We start from the raw sequence: 22066 nt of genomic DNA on the forward strand, positions 1-22066 counted from the left end.
TATAGCAATTATTCCCCTTATTGTGTTGTATAGAAATACACATAAGAAATTGCTTAGCTTTTTATAGAAATAATGTAAAACTTCACTAGCCATTTGTCAGTTCTAAACATAGTTTCCAGGGTAACAATCTTGTGTGTGTGTGTGTGTGTTTTTAAAAGCTATGCAGTGTAATTCTCCTTTTAGCAAAGGGATATGAAAACAAAACTTGGTTTTTAAAACATTTATCAGAATTGCTCATTAGGAGCAAATAAACTGGTGGGGCCACAATTTTATTTGAAACTTGTAGGTGACTTAAAATACGGAGCATTTATTCAATATCTCTATTCAAAGGATTTTGTGTTTTGCTTAATTTCTTATATGCCTTTTTAAAAAGAGGAATTAAATTTTAACTACTGTATCTTCCCAGTCTTTCAAAATCACTTACCCGACTTAACTGGCAAGCAAATTCACTGTAATATTAATTACAGGAAAAGCTATTCCATTGCTAGCTTAAAAAATCCCCCACTGTGATGTTACTTTAGTTGGTGCTTGGTGTGACTGCTTTATATTTGCTACACAGAGAATATTGTGAGTTCTTGTGAATAATTAATTTTTGTAACTGTAGAATGTGGGCCTGATTCTCCCTCTCACTGGTATGAATCAGGAGTAACTCCGTTGTCACGGTGGCTGAAACTGTTGCGGGAAGAGCATTAGGCACTGTCTAGATAAATAGAGTAGCTTTAAAAAACAAAAACCTACAGAGTGGCATTAATAACCATTTTAATTAATTTTTGTTTTATGGTTAAACAGTAGGTGTAATAAATAATTAAAAATATAAATGTCATGTTTATTTTTCCTGCAACCAGAAAAATCATTTGAAGTCTGATTCATTAACAGGAATTTGCTGTATTGGCACAAGAATCTTTAGCTTTACACTCACTGTGTCTGGCTAATCCAGTTTGAATATCTGGACAGCTTTTTAGATACTCCAGTCCTTTATTAGACCATATACTATTTGTAACAAATCTCAACTTTAAGTTTTAAAATACGATTATTTGGTGTTTTTTTTTATTATTATTATTATTATTTTTTATGGGAGTTGTTTGTAAAAGGCTCTGCACACAATGGCAGTATAGAAGCAAAATCTTTCAGCTGCTGTAAAATGCTGGATATAAAGATTAGGAACTCTGAGCAAAAGTTGGAGATGTTTTTGGTATTCCTTGTAAACACATTTGCACAGCAACATCTTAATCTCCCCTCCCCTGAAAAAAACCCAAACATCTATGAATTTGCCTTGGCCAGATATCACCCAGTTCATCATATAAGAATGAGAATGCTGAAATGTATTTAAGCGAGAGATATGTGCATGGCGAGTGTTTGAACATCTTTACCCCAGAAGAAGTTCTTGGGAGGTGAGAGGAGCAAATCATTTCAGTATTTCCTTTCATTTACAATCTCTGCTTAGCGCTGTTCTAAACCTTTAGGGTTCTCCTTGGCCACAGGCATTGTGGGTCCCTAAACATGTTTTGATTGTATCCTTGTTCAGAAATTCTTTCTAAGATATATAAAAATTGCTTTATTAGTTGAAACAACGAGGAGTCCTTGTGGCACCTTAGAGACTAACAAATTTATTTGGGCATAAGCTTTCGTGGGCTCGTTGAGTAATCTGTGTTACACTACTTTAAACATACCACTGTACAGTTACTTAATAAAGAACTGCACTTTTCTCTGCCAATGAGCACAGTGAAATCTGTAAGCATATAAAACTGATGTGGGGACGGTATAAATCTGTTAATGCACTTCTTCAAGTCACTGTTTATACTTGTATTTGGATCCAGTTTCCAACACTGCACCAAAAGTGCAATTGAAATAATAGTATTAGAGTTTATCCAGTTTTTTTCTTCAGTTGCAGTTTCAGAGGAAGCCTAATACAGGAACTAAAAAAATGTATATTTCATTCTGTCTGGTAGAGGACTGTTGTGTGTATTTTGAGAGAGAGAAATAACATAATTTACCTATATCTAACTTTTGAAAAGTATCTGAACACCACATTATTAAGATCAGACGCATATGTCTGATTTTAATAAGTAATTAACTGTATAACTCAAGTGAACCAGAGAAATTGGTCACAATGATTAGATTTATTATAAAGCTCTATTAAGATGCCCACACACTCTTAGGTATCAGGTTATCACCAAAAATTTCATTCAATAAGTAAAACCTTCATGAAGTTAAGAATGAATCAGTCTTTTCTTTAAATCTTGGGTGACTGCAGTTGGCTTAATTTTTATAAATTAATTCATTAATAAATATTAATATAACAAAAGTGATTGAGCATGACCCAGGAGCACAATCACGTTATAGTATTAAAACCTATCATGCTATACCTTGCCAAAGAGAGCAGCATCATTTAGAAGGGATGTACATGAGCTAATGGTTACTGAAATAGAAAAATGTCTCTGGAATGAGATTGAGATTTCCATCCCCCCAGGATTGAGGCATCTTTTTAAAATGAGAATTCCACACCTTAAGCACCCTAAGTGTGTATTTTCTTGGAGAAAAATCCTGGTCTAATGAAAGCTAGATAGTGGTGTCTGTCTCACTGAAATCAGTGACCAGGATTTGTCTATGGACCATATTAACAGATTTTCCATGTGGTTTGGTTCATGATACTTTCTCAGAAGTTATTGAAGTAAAGTTGTGTGGTGATCCTGCATGGGAGTGTGTACACAGATCAGATTAACATAATTCAATAATATTTTATTGGCACGACAAGCTGTTAAACAATGTTGCCAAAGTGTACAACAGCAGTGGTAGGTACAATCCTGTCCAAGTTTGAGCAACTGAGAGCCTCATGCATTTATTATTGGTGTACATTCCTGATTCCTGGTGAGGCTGCTATATGGCATGATATAGCATCTTTTTTTTTTCTTTTCCCCCTCATTGCTTTTGGGTGAAAAGCCTTAAACCTTTTTACTTTGAAGAAATATTTTTTGCACTCACTTTCTAGAAAGTGTCTGTGGTCTCTCCTGTCACATTAGTTGCATGACGACTCTGGGTGTGGACTGAACTTTGTGCGTGTGTGTGTTCTAACTGCATTGACTACAGTACAACAGTAATGCGAAAGGATTCCACTCCCTCCCCCCCAACCTTTCTACTTATATTTTTATGATCTGCATAAGAAAAACTAGATGATGTAAAAGTCTTGTTGGCAGTCAACAGAGTTGAAGTTAGGGCTGTTATGTTTGGAGCATGGCTGCTGAATGGTACAGCTGATTGTACTGACCTTACTGTAAACTTATAAGCAACAGTGTGAAGTGTTCATTTAAAAAATGTGACCTTTCACTTTCACAGGGTATTAAGTGTCTTACTATTGCCGTAAATTTGGAAGTGCATAATGTGAAAGATGCACCTTTTTGAGGCTAGCTTTCAGAAAGCTTTCCAGCCCCCTAGATTTCCCCCATCTCCACAAATGATAGGGGATCTGATCATTTAGGAATATGGTTCCCCCCCCCCCCCCAATGCTTCTCTGTGTGCAAATAAACTGACTGGCCAAGTTAACTTTCATCAACTTTTTTTGTGTTTTAGTAGATAAAAAAATTGAGACCTGGTAAAAGGGCATAAAACTAGATTTTATGTCTGTCTTGTGTTTTGAGGTAAAATTGAAGAAACACAGGGTTTTTGTGCTAGATGAAATGGGAGGAGGGAACTGTGTACATAAAATTCACCAGCTGATTCAGAATAACTATTGCCTAGTTCTATATCAGGTGTTGAGCTCTTTCAGTTAGATCTGCTGTCGTGTGGTATATCTTGGATCCTTCTATAGCAAGTAATGACACTCTCTCAGAGCTCTCTAGTGAATTTTAATTGGAATCTACAAATGAGCAAGACTATAATAACATACCTCACTTTTGAAGCACATTGAACAGCATTTAGATGACTGGTACTTTGCCTTGGAATGTTCGAATACTTTAAACTGTGATTACAGACTTGACTATAAAATATACATTCATCCATTCAGTTTTACTGTTGGGTTGATGAGTAAGAATATTTTGATAATGCAGGACAGTGAATCACAAATGTAGACTTTTTAATCTTATTATGAAAAGCCTTTAACAATAAAGTTGCATGAGATTGCAAAGATTTCTCCAAATACACCTCTACCCCGATATAACGTGACCTGATATAACATGGTAAAGCAGTGCTCGGGGCGGGGGGGGCTGCGCACTCCGGCGGATCAAAGCAAGTTTGATATAACGCAGTTTCACCTATAACGCGGTAAGATTTTTTGGCTCCCGAGGACAGTGTTATATCGAGGTAGAGGTGTATTCAGATTTTTCACATTGCTCCTTAGGCTGAAGTAGCTCCGGACTTTTGCCAGCAGACTTTGTTCTATAAATCTTGGAAATCAAAATTCAGAGGTCTAGTTTATTAATTATTTATTTATACTGGAGACCACTTTTATTCTGTCCACTTGATTGTGAACTCCACCATGAGGTGGCCAAATATGTGTTTTACCTATTTAAGAAAGTAGATTTATATAAAATACTTCTACAGTTACATTGCAGTTGGTATCCGTTCATCTTCAGAGTTAACTTTTTTGAGAAGATAGCTGCTATTTTAGTCAATTTAATTGCCCATCAAAAATAGATGATATGGAAGTGGGCTATTTACACAGTATGGCTAGAATACTGGGCCTGGTAATTACCTTCTGAGGGGAACCTTCACGCACCAAAAATGTTAAGGATATAACTGGAGTTTGGTTTAACACAAGGGGCCTTTTGAACAGAGTATTTCAAGATGTAAAAACTAGCTGGAAAGGTGAGTAAGTGAGGGTGAGAGAAGGTATCAATTCTAGAAGAAATTTGCATAGAGAAAAAGAGTGCCTTCCATGCCATTGTTGGGCAAGAACATCCTTAGAAGTGAGCATAATCTACTTCGTAATAAGACACTACTTGCCTGTACATGTTTGTTTTATTTTTAAAAATTGTTTGTTACTTTTTTGCAACATCACACAACTTTGATACAGATCACTTTATAAACTTTAAACTTTTAAAACATTGGAAAGCAAAATAGTATGTGTTTGAACCAGTTGTTATGTATTCTGAGGCAAAAGTGTTTCTTCAGCTGTTCTTAGCCAACTAAGACTTAGTTGCACCCCATATCCCTCCAAAGGGCTTTTAGTGATTCTTTTTATGGTATAATGTTATCAATTTTCATGATTTCTTACAAGAATAGCTTAACTGGCCACATGCGCGCACACTCTACCTGAGTACAGCTAGAGCTGTGTTAATCTACACATTCTTGAGAATCCCAGGGGCTATGTGGCATCTCTGGCATTTATTTGTTCTCTTGCTTTGGGGGAAGGGAGGAGACAAAGGATTTGGCTGAGAATCTAGTCAGAACATTACTGGGCTTTGCTGTAGTACTTCAAAATAAATATTTTGTTGACTAGATAAGTGATTGAAAGCTAATATAAATTTGACGTGAAAATATAATGAACTAATTTCATGATTTCTACTTTAGAGGCAAAGAATGTCAGGAATTCAGGTGTTAAAATGTGATCAGTTAGGCAAGCCCTTTAATCTCAAACCAAACCTATTTATCCAGGGGTTTTGTTTTTGTTTTTCTTTTTTCAGGGGCTGTAGAATGCAGTAAATATTTGAAGTTTCCTCTTGGAAATCTCCTGGTATAACATTTTTTCTCAAAAACAGTGCGGGGTGGAAAACTAGTATTTTGTTTATGCTTTTGTATACAAAAAGCTAGATACTCATGTCTTGCTTGAAAAGGCTTAATGAAAATAGCTTTCAAGCTACATGCTTTTATGAAACATCACAGCTGCCACATGTAAAACAAATATTACTGTAACAGTTTGATGAATTTGGACTTACATTGGTTTTGATCTGACTTCCTCCCTTTGCACTTCATTGTTTTGCCTTTGTGTACTGTGGATCTGCTTCTGCCTAGTTTATTAGAAAATATGCTTAAATGTACACTTTTTGCTATTAATGATGCTTTTTCTGTTTTTTTAACTATTTTCTTTAATTCGTCTGCAGGAGTCGGAAACTTCAGATCAGAAATATCCCGCCTCACTTGCAATGGGAGGTAGGATTTCACATTTTAAAATTAAGACATCCATATCTAAAGCTGTATATTTCTGTTTCTTTTCTCCTCCACAAGACTTCATGTCTTTCCCCTTCCCTCCACTGGCTTCACACATGCCCCATTCTGTTCTTGGGGGAGAGGGGAGAGAGGGCATGGAATCCTTTGCAAGTGTGAACAATAGAGCCTTCTAAGCAATTCAGATAACTGTCTTCATTTCTACTCTCTGAGTTAACATACATTTTTTTGAAATAGATTCTTGGGTGAATGCTGACTTCCTGATTCAGTCAGTCTCTTTGACAGAAGGTTTGTCCGTTTCAGAATTTTCTGGTATATGAACTCAGTAATCTTATGGAAATTCAGATTTAAATACTCGGCAAAAAACCTTTCAACAGCAAAACTTTAATACTAGGCCTTTTGTCTTTCAAATATATATTTTTTTCCTTTCCACGAGTGGTAACATTATGGTAACTCTACAAATAGAAACTGGTTTGCTCATACAGTACAATTAAATCATCCACTCCGTCACCAGTCATTTCCATAGCAATTGCGTATGATGCCACAAATAAACAATTGTGATTTTTACAGTAGGTAAGAGCAGGATGGGTTGTTATGAAGAGAAATCTTTTTGTTTTACACACACATACAGTGGGAAAGTATAGTAAGTGTATTTTTCAAGTTTCCCTCTAGCCTAGCCTAGCTGATGGTAAGTCGTCATGCTGGCAGATGGAGATCCGAGGGGGTAGAGAATTAAGTTCTTATAATGTCATTCATCTGATGAAGCAGGTTGGCCAAACCTGTTCAGTTGTCTTTCTGTCTGCAACTACTTCATCTGCAAAATATCGACTAGGTTTTGCCCTGTTCTCAATTAGAAGAATGGAGACCGGGCTCTCTCAAGTTCAGGCTCCCCATTTAGGGGTTTATGTGCTATGAACACAGCCCTGTTCACCTATCCCCTCCTTCTGGTTTTCACTGTCAAATCTGGCAGTTGCAAAATAAGATACTGCACAACATTTTGATTAAAAAACATAAAATTATCACTGATAAAGTTTGCAGATGGCTCAAAAACTGGGAGGGGGGTAAATAATGAGGAGGACAGGCCACTGATTCAGAGCAATCTGGACCTCTTGGGAGACTGGGTGCAAGCAAATAGTATGCATTTTAATATAGCTAAATGTAAATGTCTAGGAACAAGATGAGGGATTCTCTCTTAAGACGATTTTGGGGTCGCAATGGATATCAACTGAACCTAAGCTGCAGTGTGATGCTGTGGCTAGAAAGGTTGATGTGATTGATGGGTGGATAAACGGGAATCTTGAGTAGGAATAGAGAGGTTATATTATCTCTGTATTTGGCACTGGTTTGGCTGCTGCTGGAATACTGTCTGTCTCTGGTGTCAACAATTTAAGAAGTGTTGAAAAATTGGAGAGGGTTCAGAGACGAACCAGGAGAATGATTTAAGGATTGGAAAACCTGCCTTATAGTGATAGACTCAAAGAGCTCAATGTATTTATTTTAACAAAGAGAAGGCTAAGGGGTGACTTGGTTACAGGCTGTAAGTACCTACATGGGGAACAGATACTTAATAATGGGCTCTTCAGTCTATTCAGTCTAGCAGAGAAAGGTTTAACATAGTCCATTGGCTAGAACTTGAAGCTGGACAAATTCAGACTAGAAATAAGCTGTAAATTTTTAACAGAGAGAGTAATTAACCATTGGAATAACTTATCAAGGGTCGAGGTAGATTTTCCATTACTGGCAATTTTTAAATCAAGATCATAGGTACTGGAACTAGGAGTGCTGGGGGTGCTGCTGCACCCCCTGGCTTGAAGTAGTTTCTGTCATACACAAGGTTTACAGTTTGGTTCAGTGGCTCTCAGCACTCCCACTACAGAAATTGTTGCAGTGCCCCTGATCAAGGTTTGTATGTTTTTGTAAAAGAGATGCTCTCGGAATTGCTTTGGGGGAAGTTCTATGACCTGTGTTAATGCAGGAGCTCAGGCTAGATGATCACAATGGTCCCTTCTGGCCATGGAATCTGTGAATAAGAATATCCATTATAGGTAGGGTGATCAGACAGCAAGTGTGAAAAATCGGGACGAGGGTGCGGTGTAATAGGAGCTTATATAAGAAAAAGACTCAAAAATCGGGACTGTTCCTATAAAATCGGGACATCTGGTCACCTTAATTACAGGTCACTCCTGTGGACAGTAGCCATCTGTATATCTTAGTGTTTTATACTGCCCCCATCATCATGGTGACTGAATGCCTTCCACGTAAAGACAATACAATAGCAAATTCTCTAGTGGACTTTGTGGATTCTTTGGCAATGCTACTTATTTTGGGGGTAAAAACTCTGCCTGGGAAGGTAGGGTTTTTGGCTTTGGTTATGTGTGGATGTTCTGAGGTTTTTTTAATAGTTTTGTTTTTTGGTCGGTAAGGGCTTAATGGTAGCAGGTAGTGTCAGTGTTATGCCATTCTTCAGTAGCAAACTTTTCCCAGATTTCTGAACTTTTATCGTGCTGGCTGTGCCCAGTTCCTTGAAATGCCTCTGTGTACCTCAGTCTGTTGGTCTGAGTCTCTCTCACTAAAAGGTATATCATTACCTTTGTATTTCTGACCTCACTGGTAGATGTCTGTCCTGCTTTCCCTCAACTCCTAGTATAATTGATCCCCCAAAATGTTGTAACTGTTTTATGGTGACATTCTGGTTGCCTTTCAGTTAAGGTGAGCATCTTTCTGTATGGGCTGTGTCTTCCCAAAAGGTTCCTAAGGCCAGGTCTACACTACAGACTTATATTGGTATAACTGCGTCGCTCAGGGGTGTGAAAAATACACATACCTGAGCGATGAAATTATACCCCCCCATGTAGACAGCTCTATGTCGAGGGGAGAGCTTCTCTCCTCGTCATAGGGACCACCTCTCAGGAGGCGTTCTGTGAAGTACTGCTTAGCACAAAGGTGGGGTGAGTTCAGTCACATAGAAAAGCTTCTAGCAAGTGCTGAAGAGGAGCATGTTCACTATTAATGGTATAGGAAGGTATAAGAGAAGTGTCCTGGAATTACCTCTGCAGTATCTTTCTCCTAAATGCTTCTGCTTCCACACACACAGTCAGCTAGACATGAGGAACTTCAGGGTCTCTGTGTGTGAATTAGATGTTAAAAAGGCAAGGTTTAAATTCATTAGACACTTTGGGATTGTCTTCATGTACAGCACTACAGTTAGTGAAGATGCTCCTACACCAGTGGGAGAGCTTCTCTCATCTGCGTAGTTACCACATCCTGGTGCTAAAAGCCCTTGCAAGAACTCCCTTTGAACTCTGTTGGAAGGGTCTTGGATTTGTCATCCTTAAAACTGCCTTTCTTGTGGCCACTTGCTTGGTGGGGAGAGTAGGAAAACTTTAAACCCTTGAGCAGGGATCCCTGCCTGTCTCTTCATAAGAACAACCTCTTTGCATGACCTTTCTCTGTAGGTAGCCCTGTATGCTGCAGCTGGCTACTGCCCCATGCCCCAAAGTACCCAGTGTTTCTACTGAAGATGGGCATTGCTATTCAAGTGCCCACTCTGTGAGCTGGCATAACGGATGATGGAACTATTAGTTTTCTTCTAGTCATTCTGTGCTAATCCATTTATTTTATGGTTCTTTTGTTGCATTGGTAGAGTTGGGGCTGTTTTAATTCTTATGTATTGTTTTGAAAACATTACATTATATTGCTGGCGAAGTCTCTAACCAGTCAGTCCTCGTAGAGAGAAGGTGTCAATGTACAAAATCTTTGCTTTTTCCTGTCTCCATATGCTGGTGAGAGAACTCAATCAACTGCTTGCACTGGCATAGAGGGACTTGGAGAAACCAGGTTACAAGGTAAGAAACTAATATTCGTGTGTGAATTAGTCTGTTTCTAATACTGTTGTTTTAAGGAGGTCACCCTATATTGTTGTTTTCTGCATTAAAGTCCTCTTTCAGTTCCCTTGAAAGGAAGGAACTCTGAGGGATTTTAAAAATAGGGCTGCATTTTATATAAGAGAAACCAGACCAATGTATCACTGTATTGAATGGTCAGTGAACACATGTTATACACTGGTGCCTTGTAGTTTGTTGGTAATTTGTATTGTGGTGGTACCTACAGGCCCCTGTCAAGGCCCATTGTACTAGGTGTCCTCTCGCACTCCCCTTCTCATACCAAATAGGTGCCCCAAAGAGCTTACAATCTTATTTTTTTAAATGCAGGTCACTGTTTCATGAGGAGCTTGGTAATCTGTTTTGTGCTAGGGAGACTTGGAAGAAACCTATATGAATTTGTGCATTTAGGCAAACACTTGAAAATGGCTTAAATGAAGTTTATTGCCTTTTCTCTGAATACAATGGATTTACACGTTTGAGGCCACAATCTGCCCAAAATCAGGTCCTGGCAGGCCAGATCCTAGTTTTGCCTCCTCACTATACCATGTTGGTCATAGATCAGATTAGACATCTCAACAAAAATATGCGACTATTTAACCTGAATGTATGAGTGTTAGCATTAAACAACATTTATACTATGGTAGCATCTTCAGACCTCAACAGATTGGGCACTGTGGTGCTAGGCGTTATACAAATCTCAGCTCACTCTGGAATCAAGGAAGGAGAATGACTTGTGGCTGAGCTTTCAGGTGTCTCAGTTGATGGATTACTCTTGGAAGACTAGGATAACAAATATCTTAATTTCAAACGTTACAATGCAAGTAAACTGAATTTAAGATTTTTTTTGAGATTCTTGTTTTTATTATATGGTAGCATCATGCATAGTATTAAAGTCCCTGCCACAGTGTCAACCCTCTTCTCTTTATTTGGAGGCATTAAAATGAATAGTGAAGGATAAGAGTTGTCCCTGAGCTCTTAGAGAAAATCACTTGCTGAGAGGCTGCTGCACAACTCTGGTGGTATCAGATGCTCTGGGAGGCAAAATGTAAGATTTTACAGTTATTTTTCATTGTTTTTGAACTGTCCTGCTCACTAGTGACAAACAAGAGGGTCTCCTATGTATGCAGCGTCTAAGCCATAAAATTTCTACAGAAATTTTAAACTTGGATGTTATAAACAAGGTGTGACGGGTTGGATCACAGAAACCCCCTTGGGAGCTGCCACCCAATGTGCAAAGACTACCCCTGCTTCTGTTTTCCCTGCCAGCTTAGGATTCCAGCACCCTGTCTTGCTGAGCCAGACACTCCAGTCTGCTCTAACAAAGACTCAGGGTCTGAATTACTAGTCCCAAAGCTGCAAGTTTACCCGAAACCAGCTCACAGGAGTGTGCTTGTCTTTAGCACTCAGATGCCCAACTCCCAATGGGGTCTAAACCCAGATAAATCCGTTTTACCCTGCATAAAGTTTATGCAGGGCAAACTCATAAATTGTTCGCCCTCTATAACACTGATAGAGAGAGATGCACAGTTGTTTGCTCCCCCAGGTATTAATACATACTCTGAGTAAATTACTAAATAAAAAGTGATTTTATTAAATACAGACAGTAGGATTTAAGTGGTTCCAAGTAGTAACAGACAGAACAAAGTAAGTCACAAGCAAAATAAAATAAAATGCGCAAATCTATGCCTAATCAAACTAAATACAGATAATCTCACCCTCAGAGATGCTTCAGTAAGTTTTTCTCAGACTGGACACCTTCCAGGCCTGGGCACAATTCTTTCCCCTGGTACAGCTTTTGTTCCAGCTTAGGTGTTATCTAGGGGATTCTCCATGATGGCTCCTCTCCCCCTCTCAGTTCTCTTCCACCCCTTTATATATCTTTTGCATAAGGCGGGAACCCTTTGTCCCTCTGGGTTTCCACCCCCTCCCCTCACTGGAAAAGCACCAGGTTAAAGATGGATTCCAGTTCAGGTGACATGATCACATGTCACTGCAAGACTTCATTACTCACTTGCCAGCACACACATATACAGGGAGACTCACAGGTAAACAGCCATCTGCAGACAATGGGAGTCATCAAGATTCCAAACCATCATTAATGGCCCACACTTTACATAATTACAATAGGCCCTCAGAGTTACATTTTATATTTCTAGTTTTAGATACAAGAGTGGTACATTTCTACAAATAGGATGATCACACTCAGTAGCTTATGAGCTTTGTAATGATACCTTACAAGAGACCTTTTGCACAAAGCATATCCCATTTGCATTATAGTCACTTATTATCAAATTTTTTATAAAACTATCCCAGTTACATTATATTCACTTATTATCATGTTTTTATAAAACCATGTAGACTGCACAACGTCACACAAGGTAACTTTTTTTAAACGTGAGCCGAATGTAAACTTTTACGTTGTCTTCCTGAAAACTTCAGTGCCTCTGTTGCTAGTAGCTTTACTAGGAAGCAGCAGAGAAATTTCAAGTCCTTGGGCAGCTTGACTTCTGCTTCTTAGATAGCAGTAGTGAAACAGTTAAGTGTTAGGTCCATTTCACACAGCTACTTGGGAGAACTATCAATAGGACCCAAAAAAAGGAAGCTAAGAGAGTGACAGAATAAGGGATCCATTTCTCTTTATCCTTCCCTTTACAGCAGTCTAGATCAGGGAGAAGAGAGAACTTCTTGACCCTTCCCAGCACTTATTTTTTGGATTTTCATGTTATTGGACATCTACTAGTTTAGTTACAGGCTGATACTTAGGGCTTGTCTTCACTACCCGCCTGGATCGGCGGGTAGAAATCGATCTCTCGGGGATCGAATTATTGCGTCTCGTCGGGACGCGACAATCGATCCCCGAATCGACGCGCGTACTCCACCAGCCCAGGTAGGAGTAAGCGCCGTCGACGGGGGAGCCGCGGCTGTCGATTTGCCGCCGTCCTCACAGTGGGGTAAGTCGGATTGGATACGTCGAATTCAGCTACGCTATTTGCGTATCTTAAATCGATCCTCTCCTCCCGCGCGCCCCCTCCCCCCCAGTGTAGGCCTAGCCAAAGACAGAGCTACCCAGCAGAGTCCACACACAGCAGCTGGGTAGAAATCCAGTGCCTTCCCTCCTGGACATTACTTTTCTGCACATGTAGCAGGGATAGTTCAGAACTGCCGGTTACAAACTCCTGAATGTGGGGGAACCCTTTCTCCCTTAGATTCCCTACTGGACAGTCTGCTTCCTGTGTGGAATGTTGTAACTAATTCTGCAGTCTCTGGAAAATTGTAATATAGCAGGATTCAAAGCAAAGAATTAACTCCTACGCATTAATCTCTTTTGGTTCAATTTTATAGTTTTTCATCCAAAAAGCCACAGATATTTAATTTGTTGCCAGAGTGCTAATGTTAATGGCAGGCAAATAGACTTTGTGGCAAGGGCAAGAAATCTTCTAAGTTCCATGGACAAGGCAAAGCCACCTTTTGTTGTTTGTTATAGGTTGCATCTGCACATTATGCAGGCAGGGTACTTTTAAGGGGAGAAGTGAAACTGAAACACGAGTGGTAGACACACCTGTCCGCCCAGAGTTGTATTAGTTCTGCTTCCCTTAGTCATGCATGCATTGCTTCATTGCCTTTCAAGTCCAAGACCTGTCACCCTTACCCTTGAAGTGTTGCCAGAGGTTTGCTGTGGGTAAGTGACAATATCATACCTATTTTTAAGAAAGGGGGGAAAAATGATCTAGGAAACTACAAGCCCGCTAGTTTGAACTGAATTGTATGCAAGGTCTTGGAACAAATTTTGAAAGAGAAAGTAGTTTAAGGACATAGAGGTAAATGGTGATTAGGATAAAATACAATGTGGTTTTACAAAAGGTAGATTGCGCCAGACCAACCTGATCTTTGAGAAGATAACTAATTTTTTTTTTTTTAAAGACAAAGGAAATGTGGTAGATCTAATCTACCTGGATTTCAGTAAGGTATTTGATATAGTTCCACATAGGAGCTTATTAGTTAAATTGGAGAAGATGGTGATTAATATGAGAATTGAAAGGTGGATAAGGAACTGGTTAAAGCGGACTACAAAGGGTCATGCTGAAAGGTGAATTATGAGGCTGGAAGGAGGTTACTAGTGGAGTTCCTCAGGGATTCGTCTTGGGACCAATCTTATTTAACGTTTTCATTCATGACCTTTGGCACAAAAGGTAGGCGTGCACTAATAAAATTTGCGGATGACGCAAAGTTGGGAAGTATAGCCGGTATGGAGTTGGATGGGAATATCATGCAAGAAGATCCGGAGGACCTTGAAAATTGGATGAAATTTAATAGTGCGAAGTGCAAGGTGTAATGCACCTAGGGACTAACAAAAAGGGTTTTTGCTATAAACTGGAGACGTAGCAGTTGGAAGGAACAGAGGAGGAGAAAGACCTGGTGTATTGGCTGATCATAGGATGACTGAGGTGCCAATGTGATGTGACCATGAAAAAGGCTAATGCAGTACTAGGCTGCATCATAGAATATCAGGGTTGGAAGGGACCTCAGGAGGTCATCTAGTCCAACCCCCTGCTCAAAGCAGGACCAATCCCCAGACAGATTTTTGCCCCAGATCCCTAAATGGCCCCTTCAAGGATTGAACTCCGCATTTCCAGGAGAATAGGGAAGTATTATTACCATTATACAAGGCACTGGTGAGACCTCATCTGGAATAGTGGGTGCAGTTCTGGTCTCCCATGTTTAAGAAAGATTGAATTCAAACAGGAATAGGTGCAGAGAATGGTTACTAGGATGGTCAGAGGAATGGAAAAACCTACCTTATGAGAGAAGACTTACGGAGCTTGGTTTGTTTAGCTCAGTGGTTGTCAACCTATTTACCATTGAGGGCCGCGTATGCGGCCCACAATAAGTCATGTGGGCCGCATCCAATACTACCTGCATGGCCCTGGGGATGTCACATGGGACATAACTCTGTGCTGATTGGGTCGCAGGTTGAGAACCACTGGTTTAGCTGAGCCAAATGAAGGCTGAGGTGAGATATAATTGCTTTCTATAAATACATCAGAGGGATAAATAATTTAAATAACTCCTCTCCCTTCCAGGTAAGTGCCAGTGTTGACACAGGAACAAATGGTTATAAAGTGGCCATTAACAAGTGTAGGCTTGCAATTAGGTGAAGGTTTCTAACCATCAGAGGAGTGAAGTCCTGGAACAGCCTTCCAGGGGGAGCGCAATGGGGACAAAAAACCTAACTGGTTTCAAGACTGAGCTTGATAAACTGATAATGGGGATGGTATGATGAGATTACCTACAATGGTATGTGGCCCATTAGCGACAGCTAATAGCAAAAATCCCCTGTGGCCAGAGATAGGGCATTAGATCGGGAGGGCTATTAGTTACTACAGAGAATTCTTTCCCAGGTGTCTGGCTGGTGGGTCTTGCAGACATGCTCAGGGTTCAACTGATCGCCATATTTGGGGTCAGATTGGCAGAGACCCTGAGGTTTTTTTCTTTCCTCTGCATCATGGGCATGGGTCACTTGCAGGTTTAAACTTGTTTAAATTGTGGATTCTCTATAACTTTAAGTCTTGAAATCATGAATTGAGGACTTCAGTAACTCAGCCAGAGTTTATGGGTCTATTACAGGAGTGGGTGGGTGTGGCCTGCAATGTGCAGGAGGTCAGACTAGATGGTCATGATGGTCCCTTCTGGCCTTAAAATCTGAATCTATGAATGTATCTATTGTATTCAAAAAGAAAAGGAATAGTGGAGCTGGATGACTGAGATCCTAGACTTTTCGTATGGCACCACTTAAAGGATCATGTATTCTCAAAGCATGGGTAAATAACCTCTAAAATGAGAAGAATGTGGACAGAAGTTACTTTTTAAAAAAATACTGTACTGCACTTCCTTGATTTCCTAAAACATCTGCTTCTACTGACTTCTCTTCATCCTACAAAAAACTCTAAAATAGTACAAGTTACTTGTTGAAACTAAAGTCAGATATGTAGCTCCTTAGCATTTGGGGGAACTTACATACGCTGAGTAAATAAATTGAAACTAGGGTAGAGGGATTAGATGGCTCCATATAGAATTTATTGGAATCCTATTCAAGAGAGGAAAACACCATAGAGAGATGGTGTGTGTGTGGGGGGGGGGAATCTGCAAAAAGAGGTGTATTTTTGGCAGGTAAATGGGATAAAAATTGCTACCTTCTTTCTTCCATTCATCTATGAAGTTTATCTTCCTAGCCAAAAAAAAAAAAAAAAAAAGAAAGAAAATGTTCCAGACAAGTAAATGTGGATCAGCTGATCTTTCTTAAATTTTAACAGTCAAAGCCAATCCTGGTTTGTTTCCAAGGGTGCTGTAGATTTGGAATCTAGCAGAAGCCATGATGTTCAGGGAAAAGGATTTCTTCTTCACAATAAACCAAAACTAAAGGAAGAAATGTCGAGATGGTTCCTGCAGCTCTCTGGACAACTATAGGTCAACGCTATGCACGGCTCATGCGGAGCCTCATGGTCTCAGACACCATCCGATGGTCCAGGGAAATCTACATCGAACACATCACCAGCCACCGACAGTACCAGGAGGTGTGAGCTGGCGTGACATCGTTCTTCGACTACGAGAAAGGGACCAAGAGACTTTCTCCGTTGGATCATATGAACTGGAACCATAAACTCCCTGAACATTAAATCTCACCAAATGAGGGTCAATCCAGCCTCCTCATCATATCCACTCATAACCCACACCTGAACATAGCCATTATATGAACTTCATACCCTCATATCTCAATGTCTGTACTTTGACCCATCAACCTTTTACCACCAATCGGGGATATTGCAGATTATGTATTCCCTGTGCCACCCAATCTTAAACTCAACTTCGCACCCCTCCATAATCTGTGTGTTATTCCCTGATAACACTGGTCTACAATTTTTGAGAAGTCGTCTGCTTCAGAGATAAAATGTGCTATTTATTATGTATTTTGATGTGCTGAATTCAAATATGACAATTAAAACAACTGATTGGTTACTGTTTCTAAGATATTTAAGTTTTTACATTTTATGTCTATGTATATTGTGTAGATAGTAGAGTTTTAATCATAAATTGTAAACCTAGGTCTTTTCATGTGTTTATGGTTGCTTTACATGATAATATTTCACCTGTCCTGTTTATGTAACACTTTAAAAATCAGCAAAAGGGTTAGATAAATAAAATTTATTATGAAACAAAAGGCAAAAAACTATTATGTACATAGTTTAGTCCTATTCAGTGTCTACTCGGCGCTTCTTGGCTTGTCTCTTGTATTCATTCAATGGAGCATCTCTTGTCACTGTCCAGCAATAGTCTGCAAGCATTGATGGGCTCCATTTGCCCTGATAGCGTTTCTCCATTGTTGCAATGTCCTGGTGAAATCGCTCGCCGTGCTCGTCGCTCACTGCTCCGCAGTTCGGTGGAAAAAAATTTAGATGAGAGTGCAAAAAATGTATCTTTAGTGACATGTTGCAACCAAGGCTTTTGTATGCCTTGAGGAGGTTTTCCACCAACAATCTGTAGTTGTCTGCCTTGTTGTTTCTGAGAAAATTTATTGCCACTAACTGGAAGGCTTTCCATGCAGTCTTTTCCTTGCCACGCAGTGCATGGTCAAATGCATCATCTCGAAGAAGTTCACGAATCTGAGGACCAACAAAGACACCTTCCTTTATCTTAGCTTCACTTAACCTTGGAAATTTTCCACGGAGGTACTTGAAAGCTGCTTGTGTTTTGTCAATGGCCTTGACAAAGTTCTTCATCAGACCCAGCTTGATGTGTAAGGGTGGTAACAAAATCTTCCTTGATTCCACAAGTGGTGGATGCTGAACACTTTTCCTCCCAGGCTCCAATGACTGTCGGAGTGGCCAATCTTTCTTGATGTAGTGGGAATCTCTTGCACGACTATCCCATTCGCAGAGAAAACAGCAGTACTTTGTGTATCCAGTCTGCAGACCAAGCAAGAGAGCAACAACCTTCAAATCGCCACAAAGCTGCCACTGATGTTGGTCATAGTTTATGCACCTCAAAAGTTGTTTCATGTTGTCATAGGTTTCCTTCATATGGACTGCATGACCAACTGGAATTGATGGCAAAACATTGCCATTATGCAGTAAAACAGCTTTAAGACTCGTCTTCGATGAATCAAGGAACCGTCTCCACTCATCTGGATCGTGAACGATGTTGAGGGCTGCCATCACACCATCGATGTTGCAGGCTACAAGATCACCTTCCATGAAGAAGAATGGGACAAGATCCTTTTGACGGTCACGGAACACGGAAACCCTAACATCACCTGCCAGGAGATTCCACTGCTGTAGTCTGGAGCCCAACAGCTCTGCCTTACTCTTGGGTAGTTCCAAATCCCTGACAAGGTCATTCAGTTCACCTTGTGTTACGAGGTGTGGTTCAGAGGAGGAGGATGGGAGAAAATGTGGGTCCTGTGACATTGATGGTTCAGGACCAGAAGTTTCATCCTCTTCCTCTTCCTCGTCTGACTCAAGTGAGAATGATTCTGGTGCATCAGGAACCGGCAGTCCTCCTCCGTGGGGTACTGGGCGTATAGCTGATGGAATGTTTGGATAATGCACAGTCCACTTTTTCTTCTTTGACACACCTTTCCCAACTGGAGGCACCATGCAGAAGTAACAATTGCTGGTATGATCTGTTGGCTCTCTCCAAATCATTGGCACTGCAAAAGGCATAGATTTCCTTTTCCTGTTCAACCCCTGGCAAAGGTTTGTTGCACAAGTGTTGCAGCATATGTGTGGGGCCCACCTCTTGTCCTGATCTCCAATTTTGCAGCCAAAATAAAGGTGATAGGCTTTCTTAACCATAGTGGTTATACTGCGCTTTTGTGATGCAAAAGTCACTTCACCACAAACATAGCAGAAGTTATCTGCACTGTTCACACAAGTACGAGGCATCTCTGCTCACTTTGGCTAAACAGAAATGTGTTCCTTTGCAAACTCAAACACTGACAAATAAGAGAGCACGGCACTGTATGATTTCTAGAGCTGATATAGGGCAATTTGTTCAGCAGAGTGATGTAAGCTTCGTTATGATTGCATCATCCATGACTTCTAGGAATAACGTGATGCAATTCATATCATGTATGACGCAATACCAGCTTCAGATTGCATCATTCATTGTTTTGCCTAAAAAGCAAGTACTGTCCAAACCCAGTCATAGATTTATTCATAGATCCAGTCAAAGAAGTATTTTAGTCATTTCTGGTTTAAATTGAGATCCCTTCCCTTTATAACTCACTTATCCTCCGCCATTCCCAAGTCAAGGGTCGTATATACTGACCCAATAGCATATCTTGAAAACCAGAGCCAATCAACAATTGTAAGCATCATTTTCGTTCTCAGTGACCCAGAATTAGTAAAGTTTGACTACATTTATTTCAGAAGCATTTTGGCTGTAGAGCAGTGTAACCAGAAACTTCTATGCTTAAACTCTGTACCGTTAATTTTTTTTTTAAACATCATCTTAATAACATTTTTAAATCTATTCTTTGCCAAAGCAGACCTGGCTTTGTGTAACCAACAGGGACAAAAAAATTAAAATTCATCCTTTAAAATTGATGCTAATGACAATTTATACAGATACATCCACAGCCTTCCTCAAATTAATTCCACACTACTAAATGTTATCCTTTGCAAGTGGAGAGGAGGCAGCTTAGTCAGAGAAGCTATGAAAAATTGTTTGCTTAGGAGCTGTAGATACCAGAAGATGATTTTGGATCCACTCTCTTACAAGCAAGTATTGGAACAATAGGATGAGATAAGCCCAGACCAGACTGGTCTGTCTTATTAAACAGTAGCTCTGGTTCCAATGCACAACTCTCCCTGGCATCCCAATTGTCAGCATGTCTAGTGGTCAGGCTGATGTGCTTTACAACAGAATGGGAAAAATTCCACTTATGCCAGGTTAGTCCTAGACACAACTCAATGTTTAAATTCTGAAAATGAATCAAGAATTTCTTGCTGTTTTGGATCTGGACGCTGCAGAAAATGCCCCCACCATTAGAAACTGTCAAGTGTGGCGATGTTAGGGAGATGCTAGCTCTCAGAATTCACTAAATATTTGAGAGAGTTGAAGTTTCACACAGAGACCCTGAAGCCACTTCACTGGGACACTTATTGACCTGAATTTGTCTGTGAGAGAGATACTGTACCTGTCTGTTGCAATAGCACCATGCCTCTGAACCTTTCTGCTGATTCTACTCAAGTAACTGCCATTTGGGTTACCTAAAGTAAATGGTATTACCCAAACTACTAATTATTGTGGTAGAAGAGTTCAAGTCCCCTGGTGTATCTACACTCCTATTTGGACAACCTATTTTTATGGGTTTTGCTACAAAGCAATCAAGTGGGCACTACTGGCACCTGGGTTAATTCTGATGCAAGTGTTGACCAAATTCAGCCCAGTCATTGAAATACAAGGAGTTCTAGGAAAGATTCAGAAAAGGACTCTGACAAGAAGAGCCTCCCCCATAAGGTCTGGGCCCACTCTAGATAATGCTTTATATGTGAGATGTTAAGGAATTCCTTCTGCGCTAATGTACTTGGACTCCTACCACCATGAGCAGGAAGTTGGAGAGGCACATGTGCCTCCATATGCAACTTCCAGTCTCTTTGATAACAAGAGAAAAAACACATACTGGTATACACACTTTGGCTCCCTCTTGGGAAATTTTTTTTCTTTTTTGTTTAAGACTCTCATGCAGGGCACCTGGTGCCTACAAGATAAGTTATTCCATATAGACTGCCTAGAATTGAGCAGGCAGCACAACTGGCCAAACAATGGGCAACATTATGAATAATGCACACCTCTACCTCGATATAACGCTGTCCTCGGGAGCCAAAAATGTTTACCGCGTTATAGGTGAAACTGCATTATATTGAACTTGCTTTGATCCACCGGAGTGCGCAGCCCCGGAGCATTGCTTTACCGCGTTATATCCGAATTCGTGTTACATTGGATCGCGTTATAGCGGGGTAGAGGTGTATTTTCCTAACTAATCTTGCTAATTTACCTGAGTAGTGAGTCGTCAACCATCTGTGAGGCTGACTGAGTTTGGAAAAATTTATTCACAAATAATTTACGCAATTGATGGGTGAGAGGGGAAGATTGAATAAACTATCAAGGAATACTGCAACTTGCCACAGAAGTTGGGCTCCGATTTGCCTCGTCATAGTTCCGTAAGAATTCAGTTTGTATTTATTGCTTATCAGGTTGGGCCACTGTGGTGCACACACAGAAACAGGGAAGGGAAATGTATTCCATGTTGCATCCTAAAGCCCAAGTGCTGATAGAGTGAGTGGAGAAGTACCCAGCATCTGTAAAAGGGGTCTTAAACATGAACAGATCAGGTCAGCAGAAAATCCCCATAGCAGACAATGTGTCAGGCTCTGGGCTTGCTAACATAAGCAGGCACGGTCTCTGTCCCAAAGAGCTTACCCTTTAATGTTTATTTTTAATTACCTTTTAATGAATCAAAGAACACTTGGCTAGATTAGACTTGTACCTCATTTGCTCAGTTGTGTTACCTGAGCCTCTCTCCATTCCTTCTCACAACAAAGTGGGAGCCTTTTCTGTCAATGGGGCATTTTTTGGCCGAGTCCTATAGGTTGTGCCTGTGTCTCATTTTCTTTAGATTAAAAGAATGTTCACGCTTTCTTCTAGCTGCTTTCCTGCTAGAGATTACTCTAACTGCTGTTTATGTACTTTCTCTCCATGTATGTAGCCTCTGTAAAACAAAAGCTACAGGTATTCTAAACTAGAATGTTTAATAAAATTTAATGGTTGCAGAGAGTTACTGTAGAGTATTGTTAAAGCCCAAACAGTACATCACTTGTTTTTTCTCTTGGAACAGCACCACTCTCTTATTGGGAGATCTCATCACTGCCATATTTCTGCCTCTTTTCCCTCCTCTTATTGACTGCTTGGACTTCTGTATTCTGGATAGGGGGTAGGCAGTGTAGGAAAAAGATGTTTTATCTGTTAACTTCTCAAATGTGTACATATCCCTTTCCTGGAGTGTCTTTCTCCTTTGACTTTTA

At 40.1% G+C, this 22066-nt stretch overlaps 1 protein-coding gene across 1 annotated transcript in view; it reads left to right on the top strand.

Annotated features, from left to right (window-relative positions):
• Positions 1-22066, top strand: part of IGF2BP3 (insulin like growth factor 2 mRNA binding protein 3) — a 179793-nt gene that overhangs the window by 20915 nt on the left and 136812 nt on the right. The window contains exon 3 of the mRNA XM_065400075.1: positions 6036-6084. Coding sequence (XP_065256147.1) covers positions 6036-6084 — 49 coding nt within the window. The remainder of the gene's footprint in view (positions 1-6035; positions 6085-22066) is intronic.

Source organism: Emys orbicularis, chromosome 2, assembly GCF_028017835.1.
Source record: "Emys orbicularis isolate rEmyOrb1 chromosome 2, rEmyOrb1.hap1, whole genome shotgun sequence".
Taxonomy (NCBI): domain Eukaryota; kingdom Metazoa; phylum Chordata; order Testudines; family Emydidae; genus Emys; species Emys orbicularis.